This window comes from Triplophysa rosa, linkage group LG18, assembly GCF_024868665.1.
Source record: "Triplophysa rosa linkage group LG18, Trosa_1v2, whole genome shotgun sequence".
In the NCBI taxonomy this organism is placed as follows: Eukaryota; Metazoa; Chordata; class Actinopteri; order Cypriniformes; family Nemacheilidae; genus Triplophysa; species Triplophysa rosa.
This window is the reverse complement of record NC_079907.1, coordinates 7,971,096-7,992,372: the sequence shown is the minus strand read 5'-3', so window position 1 is coordinate 7,992,372 and position 21,277 is coordinate 7,971,096. Positions and strand designations below refer to the sequence as shown.

General features: G+C 37.4%; 1 protein-coding gene across 1 annotated transcript in view; it reads right to left on the bottom strand.

Annotated features, from left to right (window-relative positions):
- Positions 1 to 21,277, bottom strand: part of atrnl1b (attractin-like 1b) — a 77,163-nt gene that overhangs the window by 17,121 nt on the left and 38,765 nt on the right. The window contains exons 25-27 of the mRNA XM_057358543.1: positions 19,737 to 19,798; positions 11,266 to 11,344; positions 174 to 281 (exon numbers count right to left, since the gene is read on the bottom strand). Of these exons, the coding sequence (XP_057214526.1) occupies positions 174 to 281; positions 11,266 to 11,344; positions 19,737 to 19,798 (249 nt within the window). The remainder of the gene's footprint in view (positions 1 to 173; positions 282 to 11,265; positions 11,345 to 19,736; positions 19,799 to 21,277) is intronic.

Here is a 21,277-nt window from a genome sequence, read left to right as displayed (position 1 = left end):
ACTCAGACATGTATTACACATAGACGTTTACTATGAACACATACGTGACACAAACATACCATGAATATGCAATTTCTCAGGAAAGCTCTATATGTTTAAAGTTTTCAAACTAAAGTAAGAGGTAGTAACCCTACATGCCATTGGTGAGAACTGAGTTTACAGGTCACACTCACCTCGATCCCACCCTGAAGCAGTTCCGCTTGCTCACCGCCCACATCCAGTGTCACCGCGACCGAGGCGAAAGGGCGACTGGCCATCTGCTGCCTCTCCCTCATCAGTTGCTGTAGTGGACAGAAAGAGAGGCAACATAAATATACGTACATGCTTTCTAAAAGCTTCAAGTGACTTCCTTTGACAAAATTTCAGATGTAGAAAAGTGGTTGAAGTGTTCAGTCTGACAGTATAAGTGAAACGCTTCAGTTCCTGGACTGACGTGTTCAATGAAAGCAGAATCAAAAGCATCCTGCTCCTGGTGGGATTCACACCGGTATGAAGCACTTTACAGAGATGTTGATGCATTTGAGATCAAGGAAAGCTGGGTGAGAGGCAATGGAAGAGATAAAACAAAGTGAAGCAGAGAGAGAGAGAGAGAGAGAGAGAGAGAGAGAGAGAGAGAGAGAGATACAGAGATACAGAGATAGATACAGAGATGGATGGATGGATGGATGGATGGATGGATGGATGGATGGATAGAGAGGGGGGAAAAGATGGCGCTCTGGCTGTTTTCCAGCACAGACAGAAACAGGTGGTTGAATAATTCATTTGTTCCATATAAAAAAAGTTCGGAGGACCTGGCTAATCAAATGTCTGCGAAGATTGGAGGGAAATTTCTCTTGCCACAACATGCATGACAAGCAATTATTTCACCATTGATTGTGCGGTCATCAGTATTCCAGTGCTGGAGTTTAATTAATGATGCATTGCCTGTAATTTCTCCATTCCACCGACTGGCTTGCTCTCCCAGAACGACTCGCAACCTTCATATAAAACTCCATCCATAATTAATGGCACGGTTCATTTTGTCTCTCTGATGCACCCGGTTTATCTATCACGCGCACACTTGCACAGTTTTCAGTACAGATGCTTGAATAATATCAGCCCACATCAATTTATTTACCAATACCAACTCCTCATCTCCTCATCTGACATCACAATGTGAGTAAATGAGCGAGTATTGGCAACTGTTTGTGCGTGCGTGTAACACAAAAGATCAATAAAACCCAATATAGGCAACTCAATAAGACACTTCTAATCCAGTGATGTAGTCGCCTCCATGTTATCAAACTCCTGGAGGAGCAATAAACACACTGGTCATTAAAACCACCATTAAGCATTCTAACAGGGTCTCCAAACTGCGCTTGTCTCACCGCATTTCTTTATCAACACTAACAGACAACATATGACAAGAAAGATGGTTACGAATGAGCGAAAACGCATTCGCTGCAGGACAAACTTTGAAAGACATTTGTATTTGGAGAACATTCCAAATAAGGTTGACTCACGAGATGGAGTCGCAGGTCACGCTTCTATCATCTCTGGATAATCAATAGTAAAAAAAACAGTGTTCCTCACCAGCGGTCGATCGATATCTAAATGCAGGCTGATTTGGGTACAAGGACGAGGCTGATTGTTATTGGTTTTGTGACGAAGTGAAATGCGGAGCATTAAACTCTAATTGTTTCGCAACTGCTGAGGTACTGTCACTTGCATGGCTTCACAGCCATTCATCATCTTCCAAGTCCTCACAGATATCCTGGCTTCCAGTTTTAAACAAGGACAGCACCAGCAAATAACACAGAAGTTGTTAGCTCATGCACACTGACAACAGAGCTTTGGTGTTATAAATATTATGTACATAAATATAATTTTCATTGTTTTACAATTTTAATTACTTCGCAAGGCATTTACTGTATACTAGCCTGTACCTCCTCGAATGAATGATAATTGTGCCAGTGTCACCCTGTCAACTAAACATGATCTCTCTCTGTCTCTGAAAGTCATTCTAACCTCAGAAATCCCAGAATGAACTTTTCCCTGTGTCCATGATAAACATGAAACGCAGAAAGGTGGCGACGTCCTTGGCGTTGCACGTATCGCGCCGGCGGCGCTGTCGTCTCCTTTTTTTGAGGTTTCCTCAATGACTTCCACTCAAATGGGCCCTGATGGCACCACGGTAATTAATCATTCATTATCTTTTCTATTAATCACCACTCGAGGACTGTTATGGCTGATCCCACGCCACCACATTCATTATGAAATTATCAAAGCTGCACCCGCTCCTCGGGCCAATGCTTCTCCTTAAAATGTGATCTGATCATCTCTGAAAAGACAGTGACAACAAACTGCATACAAGACACATATGACTGAGGAGGACAGATGACATTTGCACCAAATCGGCCTCTTTTGAGGGTTAAAATCTCGAAACATTTACTAGTCCATAAATGATCTTATTTCACACTCTGCGACTGATTTCAGGCTTTCATTCTCATCCCCTTCCTCCAGCGTATGTGTGAGAAAGCACTAAATAAAGAAAAACAAAGAAATAAACAGTCAAATAAAAAATCAGTAGATAGTAGTGGCATGGTCTCATTTGCAACAGATCTTCTCTCTGAAAACAGCCTGGCTTTGTTGACAGCCAAAAAGCACCATCTGCAATTTATCCATCTCTCTCTCCATCACCTGCTATTACTCATCAGCCACACTGCCTTTACTCGATCTGTGGCATCTCCATAACAATTATGCCAGACAATGCCGGTCCATCACAGAGATATCCGCAGAGGCATAGTCGCATACATGTCCCCGCACACTTGAGGATCCAGCTGCCCTTTTCAGCTATGGAAAACGTTCGGTTTATGCGTTAGACAAAGCCGAAGCCGAGAGGGTGTGACTGCATTTCAATCAACAAGTTTGTGCGAAATGTGCTAACCTTTTGAGTAGTGCTGTTAAACTTCGTAATGCCATTGTGGTTTACTCGGCCGCATAAACAAGCCGGACACGAACAACACACAAACACATAGGGGTTCAAACAAGAGTTAAGGTCAATGTGTGTTGTTATGCTTTGAAACGCTTTTAAAACCTTGCCCAGGGCTAGTACTGCGAAAACTTCACTGATGTGAAATTGAGATTGATTGTCTATTGATTTTTACTGTAGGCTTCATGTTAAACCCTACAAAACCCTCTTTTGCGGCATTAGAACTTTGCTGTTAGACATTAAGCAAGGGCTAAAACTTCAAAAAAAGAAAAGTCGCCTTTTGGCCGCAAATAGTCAACTTTAATTGAACAGCGTTCTCATTCTGACAAACCTATATACGTAACCCACATGAAACATGGCAGATATGAGAGACAGACCATCCACATATAAGAACCAAGCTAATCTTACGCACACAAATGTTTGACAAGACAGCAAAAGGCTTGGCCCTCATTGCCACATAATCTAGAACCACTCACTTCAATAATACAACCCTTGTGTACTGTACATTTAATAATCACATTTTTTAAAAATCATCACTAATTTTGAAATCCTTTCGTTAGAGAACTTAATAGCAATAACGCAATATTTACAAATTGATCATTGATAAATTCCTGTTTTTCATTTTTCAGGAAATCTTAATGTGTTAATAAGATTTAAAAAACCTACCAACACAACACAACAATTATGTAAATTAAACAATCATTCACAAACCAGCAAATAAATCATAAATTAGGTGTCGCATAATCGTTCCACTCCGTGCCGATCCATGCCAGCCGGTGCGTAAATGGTTTCATTTTTCACCGCAGGGCTGATAACGGAAATTTTTAGAATGAAAATACAAACGCGTCTCGAACCAGGCTCACGTGGAAATATAACTGTAACAGTTTCAGACTGTGCTTAGAACGGTTTGGCGCGATGGTGGAAAAGCGCTCTAGGACAGCAAGCAGTTCTCGTGCACTTTTGACTACCATTGCATTTTTTCCTACTATGGTAGTCAATGGGGGCAAAATCTGTCTGGTTACAAGCATTCTTCCAAATATCTTTCTCTGTGTTCATCAGAACAAAGAAATTTATACAGATTTGGAACAACTCGAAGGTGAGTAGAACGTGATGACAGAACTTTCATTTGTGGGTGAACTATCCCTTTAAGTAACATTCTATGATGATGACCTGATTAGCTCTTCACAACATGGATTATGAAACTGACTCAACTGGTTAATCCACAAAGAGCTCTTGTGGAACTGCTCATTCTCAAAGGACATGTTACTCTCATTGGCTCAAATAGAGTTAGACATTGATCTGTTATTGTTACCAAGTTTGTAGTGCGGGGCCATTTAATTACATGCTGACGGTGAACAGTAGTTCCTTACAAAACAAGCATGCGGACCACACAAAATGTCACTTTCTTTGAAAGACTCACAAGAGGAAAAAGTCTGATGAGTCTTAATATCATTAAAGTTTAAAATGATGAATCCATTATTATTTTTATAATTTACAATACCCGATGGCTGTGCATAATATAAAAAATACTGAAAACATATTCTGGCACACATTACAATGATATAAACCAACTAAAATCACTGACATGAACTACATATTTGACACTCTAATGCACAAATGAATAAATAGCAAATGTAATCAAAATAATTACAGTCGCTTGCACTGCAAGTCAGGCAGGAAAAGTCTTGTTCTTTCCCCTACAGTAAAAGCAACAATACTGCATTACTAAACAAATTTATTATAACAACAACAAAAATCTAAAATATTTGTCTTTAAGTACTCTAAGCTTTGATTTGAAAAGCAAGTCCTCTTGTGTTCACAGTCACAAATGATTCTTATAATGGGCAAAACATTATGGGAAATATGTTTTGCCGACCGCTCAGAAGTGCTTTTCTGCAAGGCTGGAGAGGAAACTGATGCATCCGTACTGTTACAGAGCTCTCTCTCTCTCCCTGAGACTTCACAATATGTCTTCTCTCTCTCCAATCTCTCATGACCAATTTGTGTCTTATAGGATCTTAACGCCACTATGGACATGCTTAATATCTATAACCAACCGAACAATCATTAAGCAAATGAAGCAAACACAAGACAAAGAGCACAACCGCCTTACAGCAGATGAATAGCTCCTTTTCTTGGTTACACACACTTACACCCATGTCATGGGCAGTAGGCCAGCCAGACTGGTTTTATATTGGGACGTAATATTAAAAAAGATTAAACTTGTGGTGTCCTGAAGTTTGCTGATGCCCTTGAAAGAAAACCCCACTTCATAACACATATCTCTTTCGCAGAGATAAAAAGTTTTATCACAACTTCACCATTTATCATAATAATAGATACACCCACAAAAACCAAAGCAGGTACTCGGCAGAGCAGGACTGTAATATATACAGAATCTATACATTTATCTTGTCTATATACACAACAAATATACAGTGCCTTGCAGAAGTATTCATGCTTTATCTTAAACTACTTTGAATGATTTTTTTACATTAATCTACACACCATGCACAATAATGTCAAAACACTTGTGACTTAGAACTTTGCAAATCTATTAAAAATAAAAATAAGTACATTGCATAAGTATTTATACCCTTAACTCAGTAGTTTGTTAAAGCACATTTACAGATTGGGTATGATGTGACAAGCTTTACACATCTGCATTTGGCCATTTTCTGCCATTCTTCTCCTCAGATCCTCTCAAACTCTGTCAGGTTGGATGGAGATCATCAGTAGACAGATATTTTCAGGTTTCCACAGAGATGTTCAGTTGGGTTCAAGCCCAAGCATTAGCTGGGCCACTCAAGGATATAGACGGAGTTGTCCATAAGGCACACTTGCATTGTTTTAGCTGTGTGCTTAGGATCATTGTCATGTTGGAGAATGAACCTTCTGCCCTGTCCGAGGTTCTGAGGTCCTAGGTTTTCATGATCATTATCTCTGTATTTTGTGCCGTTGAGCTTTTCTTCTACTCTGACAAATGCCCCAGCCCCTACAGCTGAAAAACACCCCACATCATGATGCTGTTTCCACCACACTTTACTGTTGAGATGGTATTGTACAGGTGTTGAGCAGTGCCTGGTTTTCTCCAAACATGATTCATGAAACTGAGATTCATCAGACCAGAGAATATTGTTTCTGACAGTTTGAAAGATTTGTTGAAAGGTACGTTTTTGCATATTTCACTGAGCAAAGGCTTGAGACTGGCCACTCGGCCATAATGCCCAGATTGGTGGAGTGTTGCGGTGATGTTTGTCCTTCTGTAAGTTTCTCCCATCTCCATATGTGATCGTGGAGCTCAACCAGAGTGATCATCAGCTTCTTGGTCACCGCTCTAACCAAGACCCTTCTCCATCGATGGCTCAGTTTGGACAGGAGGTCAGCTCAAGTAAGAGGTTTGGTGGTTCCAAACCTCTTTCATTAAGGATTATTGGAGGCTACATACTTCTGTGAACCTTCAATACAGCAGATTGTATGTCAGAAGTCTTCCCCAGATCTGTGTCTTGATACAATCCTGTCACAGAGCTCTACTGGCAGTTCTTTTGACCTCATATCTTGGTTTTTACTTTGATATGCATTTTCAGCTGTTGCAGCTTTTATTGAGAGGTATCTGCCGCTCCAAATCATACTTATTCAATTGAATTTGCCACAGGTTAACTCCACTCGAAGTGTAGAAACATCAACATGCAAAACTAATGCTTCTGAGCTAAATTTCAAGTGTCCCCGAAAAGCGATGGAATTATTTCAGTTTTTGAAAAGTTATCACAAATCTGTTTTTTTGTTTTGTCATTATTGTGCATGGAGTGTAGATTCATGTAAAAAAAAATATTTAAAGAAGTTTAAGATAAGACCGCAACATTACAAAATGTTAATAAAATGAAGGCGGATGAATACTTTTGCAAGGCACTGTAGATGAAGATACCAACAGTCATTACAAGTCCCAGGTTTCTATTCTTTTAAAACTGTGTCCAAATGCACCAAAACCAAAAAAGGAGATAAAAAAACATGCAGTCAAGATCATTTAATATGACTTCTTTTGACTTATTGGTCAAAATTATTGGCTTATTGGTTTTCAAATAAAACACTCAAAAAGTTCCTAAATTAGCCACCATTCCCCAAAATAGAGAAATGGGCCACTTCAGCACCTGTGCTCACAGCAGAACTAAATAAAAAAGTTTAAGATCACTCATTCTTTACATTTTCCTACACATTTTGAATACTATTAAACTATGTCACAAACCTATGGGAATTGTGACTGAAACAAATCTAAATACTGTATATCAAATCAATATTAAGCAGCATCTTTAATGTAGCCATGCAGTCTGCGCCAAGAATTTGCAAAAAAAAGTGGTCCATGTTCCAATCTAGTATCTAGTAGTAGTCATATTGGCTGATCTTTCATCATTATTTGGTCCAAATCATCCATTTAAAATGTTGTTTTGTAATTTCATTCAAGTGACCCTAAACTTGTGAATGGTAGTGTATAGATTCTATAAAATGAAAAGAATTTAACTGATACACTGACAGCTTGATAAGATCACTTGCCCAATATCTGTCCATTAATGGCCTAAAGTCATCTAGTCTTCATGTTATCAATTCAGCTTTTTTTAACCAGGTTGGGTAAGACAGTCACAACCCATTGACTAATTTGTCCAAGTTGATTAAAATATCCTATCGTCTATAAATGATAATTAGATAGAACACAGCAGAGGCATGTAACATTATAATGAGTATATTTGCTCCTGTTCAGGCACTCCGAACTGAATTGGACGAGACTGCATGTTAGATGAAATTGAATAACTCAGGACGACGGGTGTCATTGTTTTTAATCACGTCTGTTCCGTCTTGTTCGTATAATTTTTCATTTCACTGCGAGTTTCCAGTTACCGGTCCGAACGACGGGACAGGGGTTTTCTCAAAAAGACAATCATAAAACATAAGGGCATACAAGGGCGATCCTCACAGCCAGACCTGATGGTGTTGCTCACTGGAGAGAAGAGATAAAACCTTTTAATCGAACTTCTTTCCCGCTGTTTAATTTCCAGCTATAAGAAACCAGGTGGTTGAGATGTCATTCTCCAAAAAGACATGATAAATATTTCATCCAAGACAACAGATGCCTTGTTTTCTGAAGATTGATCTACAGTATTGTACCACGCAGCAAAGCAATAATCTCTGGCGGGGAGCTATGACTGCTACAGCCGGAATGAAAAATGAACGAGTTGTGGGACAATTCTGGAATTTCGCACGCTGGTTGACAGATAACCATCTACACACATGCAGACCGACCCACATGTCCGTAACACAATGACTTTGCTCATGTAATGTTCCACCACAATATGAAACGCCATTATCAAGCCCTCCCGCATCAGATGCCAGTCATCTAATGCATCTGCTCCGAATAATCCCTCAGCATCTACAGTAAACACACCCAACAACACGCCTTTATCACTGTGCCGATTTAAATGGAAAAGAACCACAGACCCATCAAGCTTTGTTTCCATATTGTTCCTTTGAACAAAATCTTTTCTGTACTTTGACTTTGTCCATTAAGCAGAAATGTTTCCATAGTGAGACCATTAAAAGGTAACAGTATTAAAAGGAATCTTTCATCTCAATATCAAAATGGTGTTATTTTTTTACTCTCGTGAACGCGCACCACAGACTGACAAGACAGAGGAGAATATATCGATTAAAGTCGTTATTTTGGTTTGTTTTTCGCACATAAAGTATTGTCGTCGCTTCAAAGAAATTCAATTGAGCCACTTTGAGCGGAAGGACCAATTTAACGATGTCTTTAGTACTTTTCTGGACCTTGACAACAACTATAACCATGATGTCTATATGAGGAGGTCTGGAAATCTCTCGGATGTCCCCTAAAATATCTTTCTTTGTGTTCCGAAGATGCCGGGAGGTCTTAAAACATTTAGAACATCACGTGGGTGAGTAAAAAACAACACAATTTTGATTTTGAGATTAACTTTTCCTTTAACAATTTAACACACTTAATTTAAGTATATACAGCCGGGGGAATTAAAAGACCATTTCAGTTTTTCAGAATTTACTATTTTTACAATTTTATGTTTAGGTAAAAATGATCATTTTTGTTTCATTCTGTGAACTACTAACAATATTCCTCCCAAATTTCAAAATATTTCAAAAAATATATTGTTTCTATTTGCATATATTTGCAGAAAATAAACCCTGGAGAAACAGGTCAAAATAATTTAAAAAATGCTCTGAATATTTTCAGACCTCAAATACTGCAAAAAGTTCATATTCACTTTTAAGCAATACATTTTTACTTCAAATCTTAAAACATCGTCTTTAATCAAAAGACATTTAGAGCCGAGCTAAACCAGGAACACGGCATATGCGGATACCCGAGCAGAGGAAGACAATAAGACGTTCTCTAAAATGTTTGAAGGAACGTCGCACTGAAGGAAATCAAAGGCAAGCACTGTGATTTGTGTTGAGCACTGTTGCTTTTCAGATATTCTCTCGTTTGATCTCACAGCCAAAATCAGTGTAGTGGAGAATATTTGCATAATGGAAGTTCTAAACATGTGCTCTTGCTTTCAGTTCGTGTCTTTCAAAAAGTCAGCCGGGACAAAAAAACAAGCAAAGGAGAGGTCTGCAGAACAACGCAGCCTCTTCAGTTACGACTGTAGGAAAAAAGAAAGCTGCCCTTCAAACGGCAATAAATAACCACTAGATTCACGTCTCTGAAAGCAATGAGAAAAACCCTGAGAAGTCCCTGTTAGTTTCATTTCCGTCCGCACCTCCAGCTTCCCAGGCAAAAACAGAGATGATGACCTTGCCAAACGATTGGCGCAAAGACCATGCGCGCATCATCTGTGCGCTTTCTTGATCAAGACTTTATCAAGACGGAAAGAGAAGAAAATAAATCTTCAGAGGCAATTATTCTTTCGGAGTGCTTCCTCAAACTTTTCAATCATTTCAAATTAAAAGATAAAAGCTTTTTTGAGGGTACTTGAGGGCAGAAACAAACAGATCATTTGAACCTGTGGAGTGGAGCTCAGCAGTGAGCCGAATGCTAATGGTGGAGGCCCATCTGCCCACATTACCCGTTATTGAATATAATTCTTTAGATAAATATAGCTTTGGATCACAGCAGTCATAACTCTTGTTTATTTCAAGCAAGAGATCAACCTCTCTGATTATCAATGTCAAGTCCATCCACTAAAATGGAATACACGGATTACAGACGCTAAAACTATTATTAGCGAATTAACATTGGCCAGTGTAAGCAGCGTATTCAGATGAATATTTTCAATGCACTTATAAAGCTTAATTCCTGAATCTGTCACAACTAAATGAAGACAAGCAGCAGACAGAGGAAGGATGGCAGCTATATCTTAGATGCGCAGACATCTGCTGCACTTAGCGCTCAGCCTGCTCTAAACTGCAACTGTTGTCAGAGCTAATTGGCTCATAAGGGTCTCTAATTAGCAAGATGGACATGTTTGTAAGCATTGGATTCTATGAAGCAAAACTCTGCACGTGGCTGCCAAGACTTTAAATACATATATATATATATATATATATATGCATACATGCTCTGAATGCACGCATATGCACAGATCTCAACATCACCTTATCAAATGCTAGGGGAAAAAAAACTACAAAACAGAACATGGTAGTCCTAGCATATACAGTAGTTAATGACATCATCCAGTGTTAAAATCAGGGTGATATTTGGGCATCTTGAGGTTATCACTACATACACGTACACATATACTGTACTGTATAGACGGTTTCATTGGATGTTCACGACTGGCCTAAAGTTAAAGGAATAGTTCACCTTCAAAACGAACCCTTTTGTCTTCCGCAGAACACAGCAGAACATATTTTGACGAATAGTGTTAACAGCCCCCCATTTACTTGCATTGGTTACAATAGAAGAGAATGGGGGCAGTGCTGTTCTGTTACCAACATTTTTCAAAATATCTTCTTTTGTGTTCTGCAGAAGATAGAAAGTCCTACAGGTTTGAAATGACAAGAGGGCGTGTAAATGATGACAGAATTTTCATTTTGAAGGTGAACTTACTCCTTTAACTTCCGGTCAGTGTTTGTTTATTGGTCTATATAATCTAACAATTTATTTTATATAAATTGTAATAAAATGATCTACTCTACAGGTTATAAATTCTTTACGGAGGTCTACCGGAAGCTAAGTTCGGGCCACATAACATGTGTTTATGTTGTTGCTACTGAAACCGTCTATATTCCTAAAAGAAGTGCATTTAAAATGTTGTTTTATGACATACCTCTCGTCGTCTGGAGGCCCAGCAGGTCTGTTTGACCTTCCACACCACTGCAGCTACCAGCAACAGAGACAAAAAACAGCTGCAGATGGAAAAGAAGAAAGATACAGTAAAAGCTTTGCACCTTCTCACTTTTATGACAATTTTTCAACATAAAACTGCAAAAAAAAAAAAATCGACAAATGCACTAATAAACATTACATAGCAAATATTAAATATATCAAAACAGTGGATTCTTCAAAGAAGCCCCATTTTGTCTAGATACAAGCTATGAACGCTCTTAAAGGGATAGTTCACCCAAAAATGAACCCTCATGTAATTTCATACCTGTATAAATTACTTTGTTCTGATAAAAAGAGAGAAAGATATTTGGAAGAATGTTAGTAATTTTCAGTTCCAGGACATCCTTGACTACCATAGTGGGGGAAATTAAATGGCAGTCAAAGGTGCCCCAGAACTGTTTGTTTTTCGTACATTCTTCAAAATATCTCATTTTGTGTTCAACAGAACAAAAAAAAGATTTTTTTCCTACTATGGTAGTGGATGATGACCCAGAACTGAAAATTGCTAACACACTTCCAAATATCTTTCTCCGTGTTCATCGGAACAAATTTATACAGGTTTGAAAAACTTTCTTAACCAATTTAATGTGGTGCATCTTGGAATGAATTGAAATAATATACTTAAGTAGTTTTCATATGTGCTGGGAACTTTGAGTTAAGTTTTATTTCACTGATCCATAGAAATGACAAAAAATATATACAGTAAGCAACATATTTGAACAGAAAACCTTCAAGCTTTGGTTTGAGGCTTTCGAAACAGATTCTGCTGATGGAAAACGACTAGTCGACTACATGAACTAACTGGCCAAATTTTGACCAGAATTACTTATTAATAACTTTTTTACAAAGCCACCGCATAACAGAAAAATCAAACTTGCAATGTGCTTTTATTCCATACAACAGACTATTAACATTTGTTGCACCAGAATGCAAGTGCTGAGCTGTAAACTATATGACTGATTCTTCTAAAACAAATGACAGTTTTAAAGCCCATTGTGAACCAGCTATAATGTCATTGCTTTCTCACCTTCAAGATTTTACAGCACATTAGAAGTGGGATTTTCTTTTGCCAACATATTTCTGAAACCCTCAAAAGACCATCCTGTGGTCAAACTGAGAAATCTGATCATCTCAATCAAGTGTCAGGTCTGGCGATGTTCTTCAAAAGGCAAATCCTAAAAGCGTGCCAACAGTGAAGTCAAATTCTATGGGAATTGCTTTTGCTGAATGTATTTGCGGAGATATGTGAGCATTTGTAAACATCTCCATGTGAAATTAATTCCCAGTTCACACAGATGTGAAAAAAGAAAATGAATGATGAAATCCCTTTAATGCTTTCAAACGCACAGCATCTGGGGTTCGTTTGAAGATAATGGCAAATTGGAGACGCATGGGGAAGAGGGAAAACGTGAATGGCTCGATTAAGTAGCAGTGAGGGAGAAATCCCCTTCAGATCTGCGTCTTTCACGCTGTGAATTGCAGGCAGAAAACAGGACTTAATCCCCTCGGCAGTTCCACCTTGAATCCAAATTAATACCAAAAAAATAAAGCAATTAGAGGTCCCAGCCCCTCGTGTGGAGTACGGGGTTGAGGACATATGTGGGTAAATGAACAACGTGTCCAGCGGCCAGTACAGAGGACAGTACAGACTGGGGGAAGCAGAATTAGCAACTAACCGCTAACCTGTCATAATAATGTCTAAGAAAAGCTTTGATGCTCCAGGATAAACACTCATGTCGTAAGTTTAAACATGTTTTCGCTGTGCTGCTTAAATAAACAAATCACCCTAATAATACACAATATTTATAGTGGACCTTTTCCCACTTGGTAGTAGTAGAAAACAGTCAAAGCAACAAAGGGACGATTAGACTAAAGTGTTATTCAGCTAATTAACAGCAATTAGCCAGATAAGCTTTGAACCCATTTGCTCAGTCACTACGAAGAAAACTCTTTCCAGCTCCAGGGCAAAAGAAACACTAGTTTCAAACACTAGCACAGGAGGGTATCTACTCAAATTATTTCTGGCTCCTTCTTGGCAAGGTTTTTCATGGAAAGAAAATTCAGCAAAAAAAATGTAAAATTAGACTTTACAAGATTTCGAGATGATCGCATTGCTCAATTCATTTTAAATGTTCATTCATTATATCTCTAAAAAATAATCCATGTGGCTTGTAAATATCACAAAAATAAACAAATTATATTAACTTAATAAAATCTTTTAAAATCATTTAACTGGTTTTTTAGTGGGACATAAAAAATGGATTAAAAATCCAACAGCTAATTTCGCTTAAATTTCGTAAATTTATATATTGTATTTAAGTTTATTTAATGAAAAGTTAAGTATTTAATTAACACATTATATTTTTAATATGCAATTAATATTTCTGGTGAATTCTAATAAAAATATTTGAGTTACTCACATTTACTGAAATATACTTCAGTATTTCATTGATTTCACAGCTTTAAAGTTTTTTTGAGTGTTAAATTGTCTCACGTAAAATCATCGTTCATTTTTTTAGAGCGTAGCAAATCAATTCAAAACAGCAAACACAACAGAAAAACCTGCATTGTATTTCCAGATTTTTACCATTATGAATGCTCAAATGAATGTTAAATATTGAATTAATATTAAATATAGTTTAGGTGTAAAACCATCTATCTCCCACACAGTATGTATATATACTGGCCAGACTTAATTTCCCTACAAGTTGCTTACTTCTATAACTGTGTATGTGACAAATACAATCTTAAATTTTGAACTCAAAATTACAATATTCTAGGCAAGACAAAGGTAAGAAATATTAACAAGAAAAACTACTTAAAGCCACAATATGGAATATTTGGACCGCTAGATGGTGCACTTTCTAAACAACAACAAAAGGCGAAGCTAAATGACGTTATGTAGGAAAGTGGAATTATGGGACATGTCGTTTTCACCATCCAGAGGCGTATAGAGATCGCCCATCATGTTCACGGACGAGGTAACTAATGAATTAATTTTATGTCATCGTAATGAAGAGAAATGCAAGAAACGTGGAATGTAATGCTACGTTAGCCCGCGACTGATATTGGACTTTGTCAATTGATTTGGTAGCGTAATGCTACACAATTTTACATGTTTAAAACAGTTTAAAACAGTCATACATTCGTCGTTTAAAAAGTAAATTTGAACAAACCCACAGCATTTACAAGTAACGTTATTGGCTACATATTTTTGTGCGACATATACTGTATTTCATAGGGTAACTGCATTCATAACTATTCAAATAATCTGTGCATGAGTATTTTGTGTACAATAAAACATTTTTGCTTACCTGTCTATTAAAACACATGCGAGAGCGGTGTCTCTGTCGAGTCCAAGTTGGTCGCGAAGCTCTCTCCATTTAGAAAACGCCACGCCGATATTAATCCTTGTTTTATTTCTTTGTTTGTCCATAAGCCTGCTTGCCTCGTTTGGCCTACCTTTACGCTTTTTTGGGTTTCATTTACTCGCCAAAGAGTAATCATGATCCATAATAACAGAACAACGGATGCTGCGTCCCAGATGTTGTATAACCACTTCCGCATTTGCGTGTTGCCGTAGTTTCTACAACCGGAAACTGGGGGTAGTGCGGAGCAGCGGATATTAAGTCACTGACATGCGACAAATACAAGGGAGACAAGGGACGGGCCATTATTTTAAATAGGAATTTCTCTGGATTTGCACATTCTTGGGAACATTTGGGATCATGCAAGTACACAACTGCATGAAAAGTGATTTTGGGATATTTCATAACAAAATTATTCCATATTGTGGCTTTAAGTATTACTTCAATTTATTTTATATTCAACTGTAAAGTTTTGAGAGTGTCATGGCTTATATGTAGAAAAAATCAGAGCTTCTTTGAAGAATCAGAGTTTTTTTTTAATATTTGCTATGGAATGCTTATTTGTGTGCATCTTCGGATATTTTTGTAGTTTTGTTGATATTCTCCTGTACAGTTGCTAGTAAAGATCTACTGACAACATAAAGATATACAATACAAGGTCAAATAACAGTCAGAAAATCAAAACATATTAGTGACAACATTGCAGTCCACCTGGCATTCCAGAAACACGAGAACAACAATTACAACCAGTGTTTGGTCGAATTCTTAGAATAAAACACTGTGCCGACTCACTGAGAGCCATGCAAACCAGCAAATTGCTAGGAAATGAACTAATTTGAAGGATGTTTTGGTGATTTCATAGACGGTGACAAAGAGGCACGGCCTAATCTCATTTAATGAGGTAAATGCACACAATTGATAAAAGACTGCTACGGCAAACCTCTACGATGCCATTTACCACTGAAGGATGAGCCTTTTTTTGAGCCCTGAAGACTGAATAGCATGCCCCAAGCTTAAATAAAAGCAAATGGATTCCAGGAATTAAACCAAATGCATTCTCACACATTTAACAGAGACTGTTAAAAAGCCATTCATTGGGTGAAAACGCAGTTTGCCATTGCTCATGTTAACTACTCTGATTTCAGTCTGCCCATGGACAGGTTCCTTATCAACAACACATTTCAGAGAACCTATGGGTTAACAACCCTGCAAATCTGTTTTAGTTGTAACGGAAAGAAAGATAAAGGAATAGTTTGTCCAAAGATAAAAAAAACCTGTCATTTACTCTCCCTGTGGTACGGTCACAATGATTATCTTTTACATTATTTTACAATGAGTTGCAAGACAGCACCTCTTATCCAAATGTATAACTGTCTATTTAAATATTAGCAAGGTATCATTGGCTGAATTTGTTTCTATTGCCACTTGAAATCTGTGATATTTCAGTGATGCAGTTCATAATTCAGGGGCAGATGTGAGGAGAGATGTACCCTGTCAGTGACCGTCTCTCTAGCTGTACTGTCAATGGAACAGAGTCCGCCTGAGGCCAGTCCCGACTCCACCTGTCATGAGTTCAGCTATCTCAATCACATCTGTGAAATCAGGGGCATTCTCATTGGATGACGGCACTTGACTGACAGCGCTAAATCCTGCCGAAACCTCCCATGCATTAACACTTGTTCCAAAAGCAAGGGCATAGTTAAAAGTTAAAAAGTTTGACTTTCTGAGAAAGAAGACTAGATTTTGGGCACTGCGAAAGAAAGCTTTGAAAAACAAATCATTGTTTGACAGTTTATCCCATTTGACAGTTGCATCACACCTCGTCATGGCACATTTTCCACGGCAATTCACGGGGTTAAAACAAGTAATCCACCAAATACACATTCACCCAAGCATTTGAAATCATTTACGTGCTTCTTCTCACCTTTCACTTCCAGGTGTCAAGGGAAGGCACACTGAAACTGCTGCAATTTTCTGAATGATGTGTGAGCAACATACACACCACACAGCATGTGAACTTGCTCAGACGACAGAAAAGTTTTCAAAGTCTGGCGGTTTTTCATTCACCCGGAACTGAAAACTTTGCTTTTTTCTTCCCTTATATTCGCATAAATGATGTTGGTGAAAGGACAGAAAGGCCTGGAGAACTACTGTACATTAAAGCCTAGTGCATTGGAAAGTTGATACACGGCCAAAAGGTTGCATTTGACCTGATGAAGCGATAATGATATGGCAAAATTCAAACATTGTCTTGTTTCCTTTAGGTAGGATAATGGCGACAAATGTGAGTTAGACGTCCAGGCCGTTGCGAGCACAAGCTGACAGTGTCATGAGTGCATCAGTATTTGACACCTGTCTAAACCGGAACAATGATGTGAAAACAAACACCACAGGGCGCTAAAGCACCTGGAGATGAACCGTTCTGAGAGAGCGTGAGACACCCATATAACCAAATCTAATGAGACATAATGGGAACAGGTGTGACTTTAATTACAAATCGAGAAATTGCAAAGGAATTAACAAATCACTATGACACATCTACCTTTTGGCAATGACACAATGTGGTGGTGTACAGAGAAAAGAGCAGTGCAGTTACAGTTTTTCTTGACTGCTTAAACACATTTCTTGAAATGATGGCTCCTTTCCTCGAAAAACAAGTCCATAACTTCTCACCAAATTCCCTCAACATCCTACTTTCGTGTCAAAATGAAGCTCTCCACTCAAAACCATCCAAACTTTCCCCCCAAACATTACACACAAAATCCCTCAGAAACACTGAGATCAATTCAAAACATCTTATTGGGATTCAGAATAGAGTCATTTGACAGCTCAGTGTCTATTACAATATACAACATAAAAGAGTGCAGAAAGAGCAAAATGCAACAATGAGATTTAGGAGGAAAAAATGACACTTATTGTAAAGTAATCTTAGATGAAAGTAGATAAAAGACAAGAAAAGAAAAGATACTATAGCAATTTCTTGGTCTTCTGACAAAAGATTTTGGAAACACTTTACAATAAGGTGCTATTATTTAACATTATTAAATGCATTAGCTAACATTAAATAACAATGAACAGTATAGTTTTTCAGCATTTATTAATCCTTGTTAATGTTAGTTCATGTCAATACAGTTATTCATGTTAATTCATGATGCATTAACTAATGTTAACAGTGACAACGTTTGATTTTAAACATGTATTAGTAAATGCTGAAATTAACATGAATTAATATTAATAAATGCTGTATTAGTATTGTTCATTGTTAGTTCATTTTAGCTAATGCTAATTGTTAATAAATAGCACCTTATTGTAGTGTTACCAAGATTTTTTGTAAGTAGTCGTCTCTAAGTTCTGTGAAAATACAGAACATGTAAAAAATGCTACAAATAAACTTGACGATCACAAATTTCAGGGCGTACACGTGCTACAGTTTACTGGATACAGAATAGTGAAATTTCTCTCATATAAAGTGTGTACTGTAATTATACTGTATGTTTACAGTAAGTAGTATAAAGCCCTGTAGATGGGATGCACATTTACCTTTGCTCCTATTGATATTATCCTGAGATTCTGATTGGTGTGTCATCCGTTTTGCTACCTAATGTTTACTGATGGATAAATGTGTGCTATTTGAGTTTACATCTTGACACTTCAGTTCATTATATTATGTGTTTTCTGAATGAGAACGTTTGCAAAATGAGGACGTTTTTGTGGGGGGTTTGTACAAGTTGGTGTATAGTTCTGAGAATGTGTTTAGTTGTGAGAAAATGGTGAATTGTTTCATGAATTGTGTGTTAGCAATCGAGAAAAACTGTAAGCACTACATTTATAATACAAAATAAATGGAGTATTTTTGTCTTGTTTTGCAGTACAAATATCTAAAAATTCTTAAAACAATATACAGTTTCTTGAAAGATATTAACTTTTTCTAAAATTAAAAACATTCACCCAAAAATGAAAAATCTCTCATCATTTACTTACCTTCAGATTGTTCCAAACCTGTATAAATTTCTTTGTTCTGTTGTAACCGAACAGATCTCATCCCCCACTTACTCCCATAGTAGGGAAAATAAATACTATGGGAGTCAATGGGGGATGAGATCTGTTGGGATATACTGACATTCTTCCAAATATCTTACTTTGTGTTTAGCAGAACAAAGAAATTTATACAGATTTAGAACAATCTGACAAAATTTTATTTTGGGGTGAACTATCCCTTTAAGCAAGTTTATAGTTCAAACAAGCAAAAATATGTGCCAATGGAGTAAACAATAAAACCTGAATAAAGTACTTTTCTTACCCCATTGTCAGATATTTTTGCTTGTTTTTTTTCACAGAAACTAAGAATTAGTAAGAGTCAGTATCTTATATAATTTTGCTTCGGAAGAAAATGTATCTTGAAAAACAAGACAAAAATGCTAAGAAAGAAATTCATTTTTTCTTTATTTCTTCAACTTAACCTATTGTAAAAAAATCCTAAGCATTCTTAAATCAAGATGCATTTACCTGACAAGGAAAGAGATTAAGATATTTAGTCTTGTTTTATGAAAGAAAATTCTAGTATTAAGTTTAAAGCAAGCAAAAAAATCTACCAATGGATTAAGAAAAATAAACTTGAATTAGGTACTTTACAAAAAGGTTTGGACTTTTTCTTACCCCATTGGCAGATTTTTTTGCTTGTGTAAAATATAAACTTACTTAATTCTAAATGACTAAATATCTTAGTTCACCTTCCTTGTCAGGTAAATGTATCTTGATTCCAGAATTTTTAGAGCTAGTACTATAAAACAAGATAAAAATGCCTAGTAAGAAATGTTTTTCTTATCGTGTATTGCTTCATTTGTGCTAACCTAACCCTTAGCATGTACATTTTCCTTCCTACCTAACCAGCGGTCACATCCCAGCCTCACTAATCTAAAGGGACAAGACATGAGACGTATTGGTTGTTGAGGCATCCAGCACAGACAGCCCATCACTATGATTTCACCAATTAAAAACTTGTTTTCACAGTCAGGTTCTGTGATGTCACATCTCTCACTCTCACCTGAAAAACGTCACAAAGAACTGCACCAGATCCATGATGCTGTTGTGCTGAGAGAAGGCGATCTGTACGGAGACAAGAGTCAAAGAGAGATAAATGAATTAGTGACATGTTACCAAAGAGACTTCTTTACATGAAAAGGTGTGATGAAGACCTCTGCCTGTGGCTAAGGTGCTTCACAGCAGATGGTGTCATAACAGAGATTTGCTCGTGGGCACATCACATGCATCGTTTTACCTTTTCTTTGGCCTCTCTAATTGTTAGACGGAGGGTTACCTGAGCCCATATCCCTCGGTGATATTACATACATGCCAACTGTTTGCCTTATGGGCTTGTGGTCTACATTGGATCTGTATGCTCAGGTGTAACGCAGTAAAACCCAAATTGTCCAGGTTTAAATCGGCTTGATATGTGCACAAAAGTCTCACAGGCAGCTTTAAGATGACCGAACGTCTGGATTAGATTTCATTGCAGAGACGGTAAGAACGTACATGAGCAGCCCAATAAGACATTTGGAAGTTTTGTATAAAAACATTTGGTTTATAATATGAAACTTAACCTTATTTGTAAGAAATAATTCTGGCTCCTAACTCGACTCAACCCAGATGTTTTATCCAAAAATTTCATATCAACATGCCGCATGACTCAGTACACAGATTGATAATTTCTCCGCCAAGCTTCAGAACACACACAACCTGAATGAGACCTTCTGGGTTCGGCAGTGAGAATTGCAGGGCCATTAACTCGGCATCAGCAGACTTTTGAAAGAGAGAGTATGCTGCCACAGTTTCCTACAAAGCACGGAAAAGAGATACTTGAATGAATACCCAACGAAAATAAACGGATTAATGTTCTAAACGCACGCATTCGTAAGTCACTCTGACTCTCTGGATGAATAATGCAACAATGGCAAAGCAGGACAGGTCATTTGGAGAAGCCATTCATTTCATTAGGCTGTTGTCACGGGAACAAGGCAGAGGCTAAAGACAGCGCAAGAGAAAGCTTTAACATTCCATTAGGACTGAACCATTTTTGCCCCCAGAAGGGATTGAAAAGAGCAGCTGTACAGCATGACATCTGTTCAGTTAAGTCATCGCTTTCCTGTGACACTGTACGCTTACTGTGATGGCACAATGCCGTGCTTTTAACTTCCCATGTGTGTAATTATCATTCTGAAGTATTTAGAGGTAGTTCACACAAAAGGAATGAACATTCTGCTGTTTTACAAGACATTATTTGGTTTTAATGTAGAATATTTCTTTTTGACAGGTAATGGGGACTAAGATTGAGTTATAAATTATGATATATTCTGTATACAGCCACAGAAAAAATTAAGGGATTTTTTTATGTAATCAAGCATTTCTAGATGTATTGTGGTCATTTCAGGCCAGTGTCTGTTGAATTTCAACAAAATCAAACCTCAGGAGTGACACAAAGTCAACCAACATAACATAAAAATGTGATAAAATCGAGGTTACTACATAAAAATACTTTTTGAACTTTTCCTAAATACATCTACAAATAAAAGTGAAAATTAACTTGTT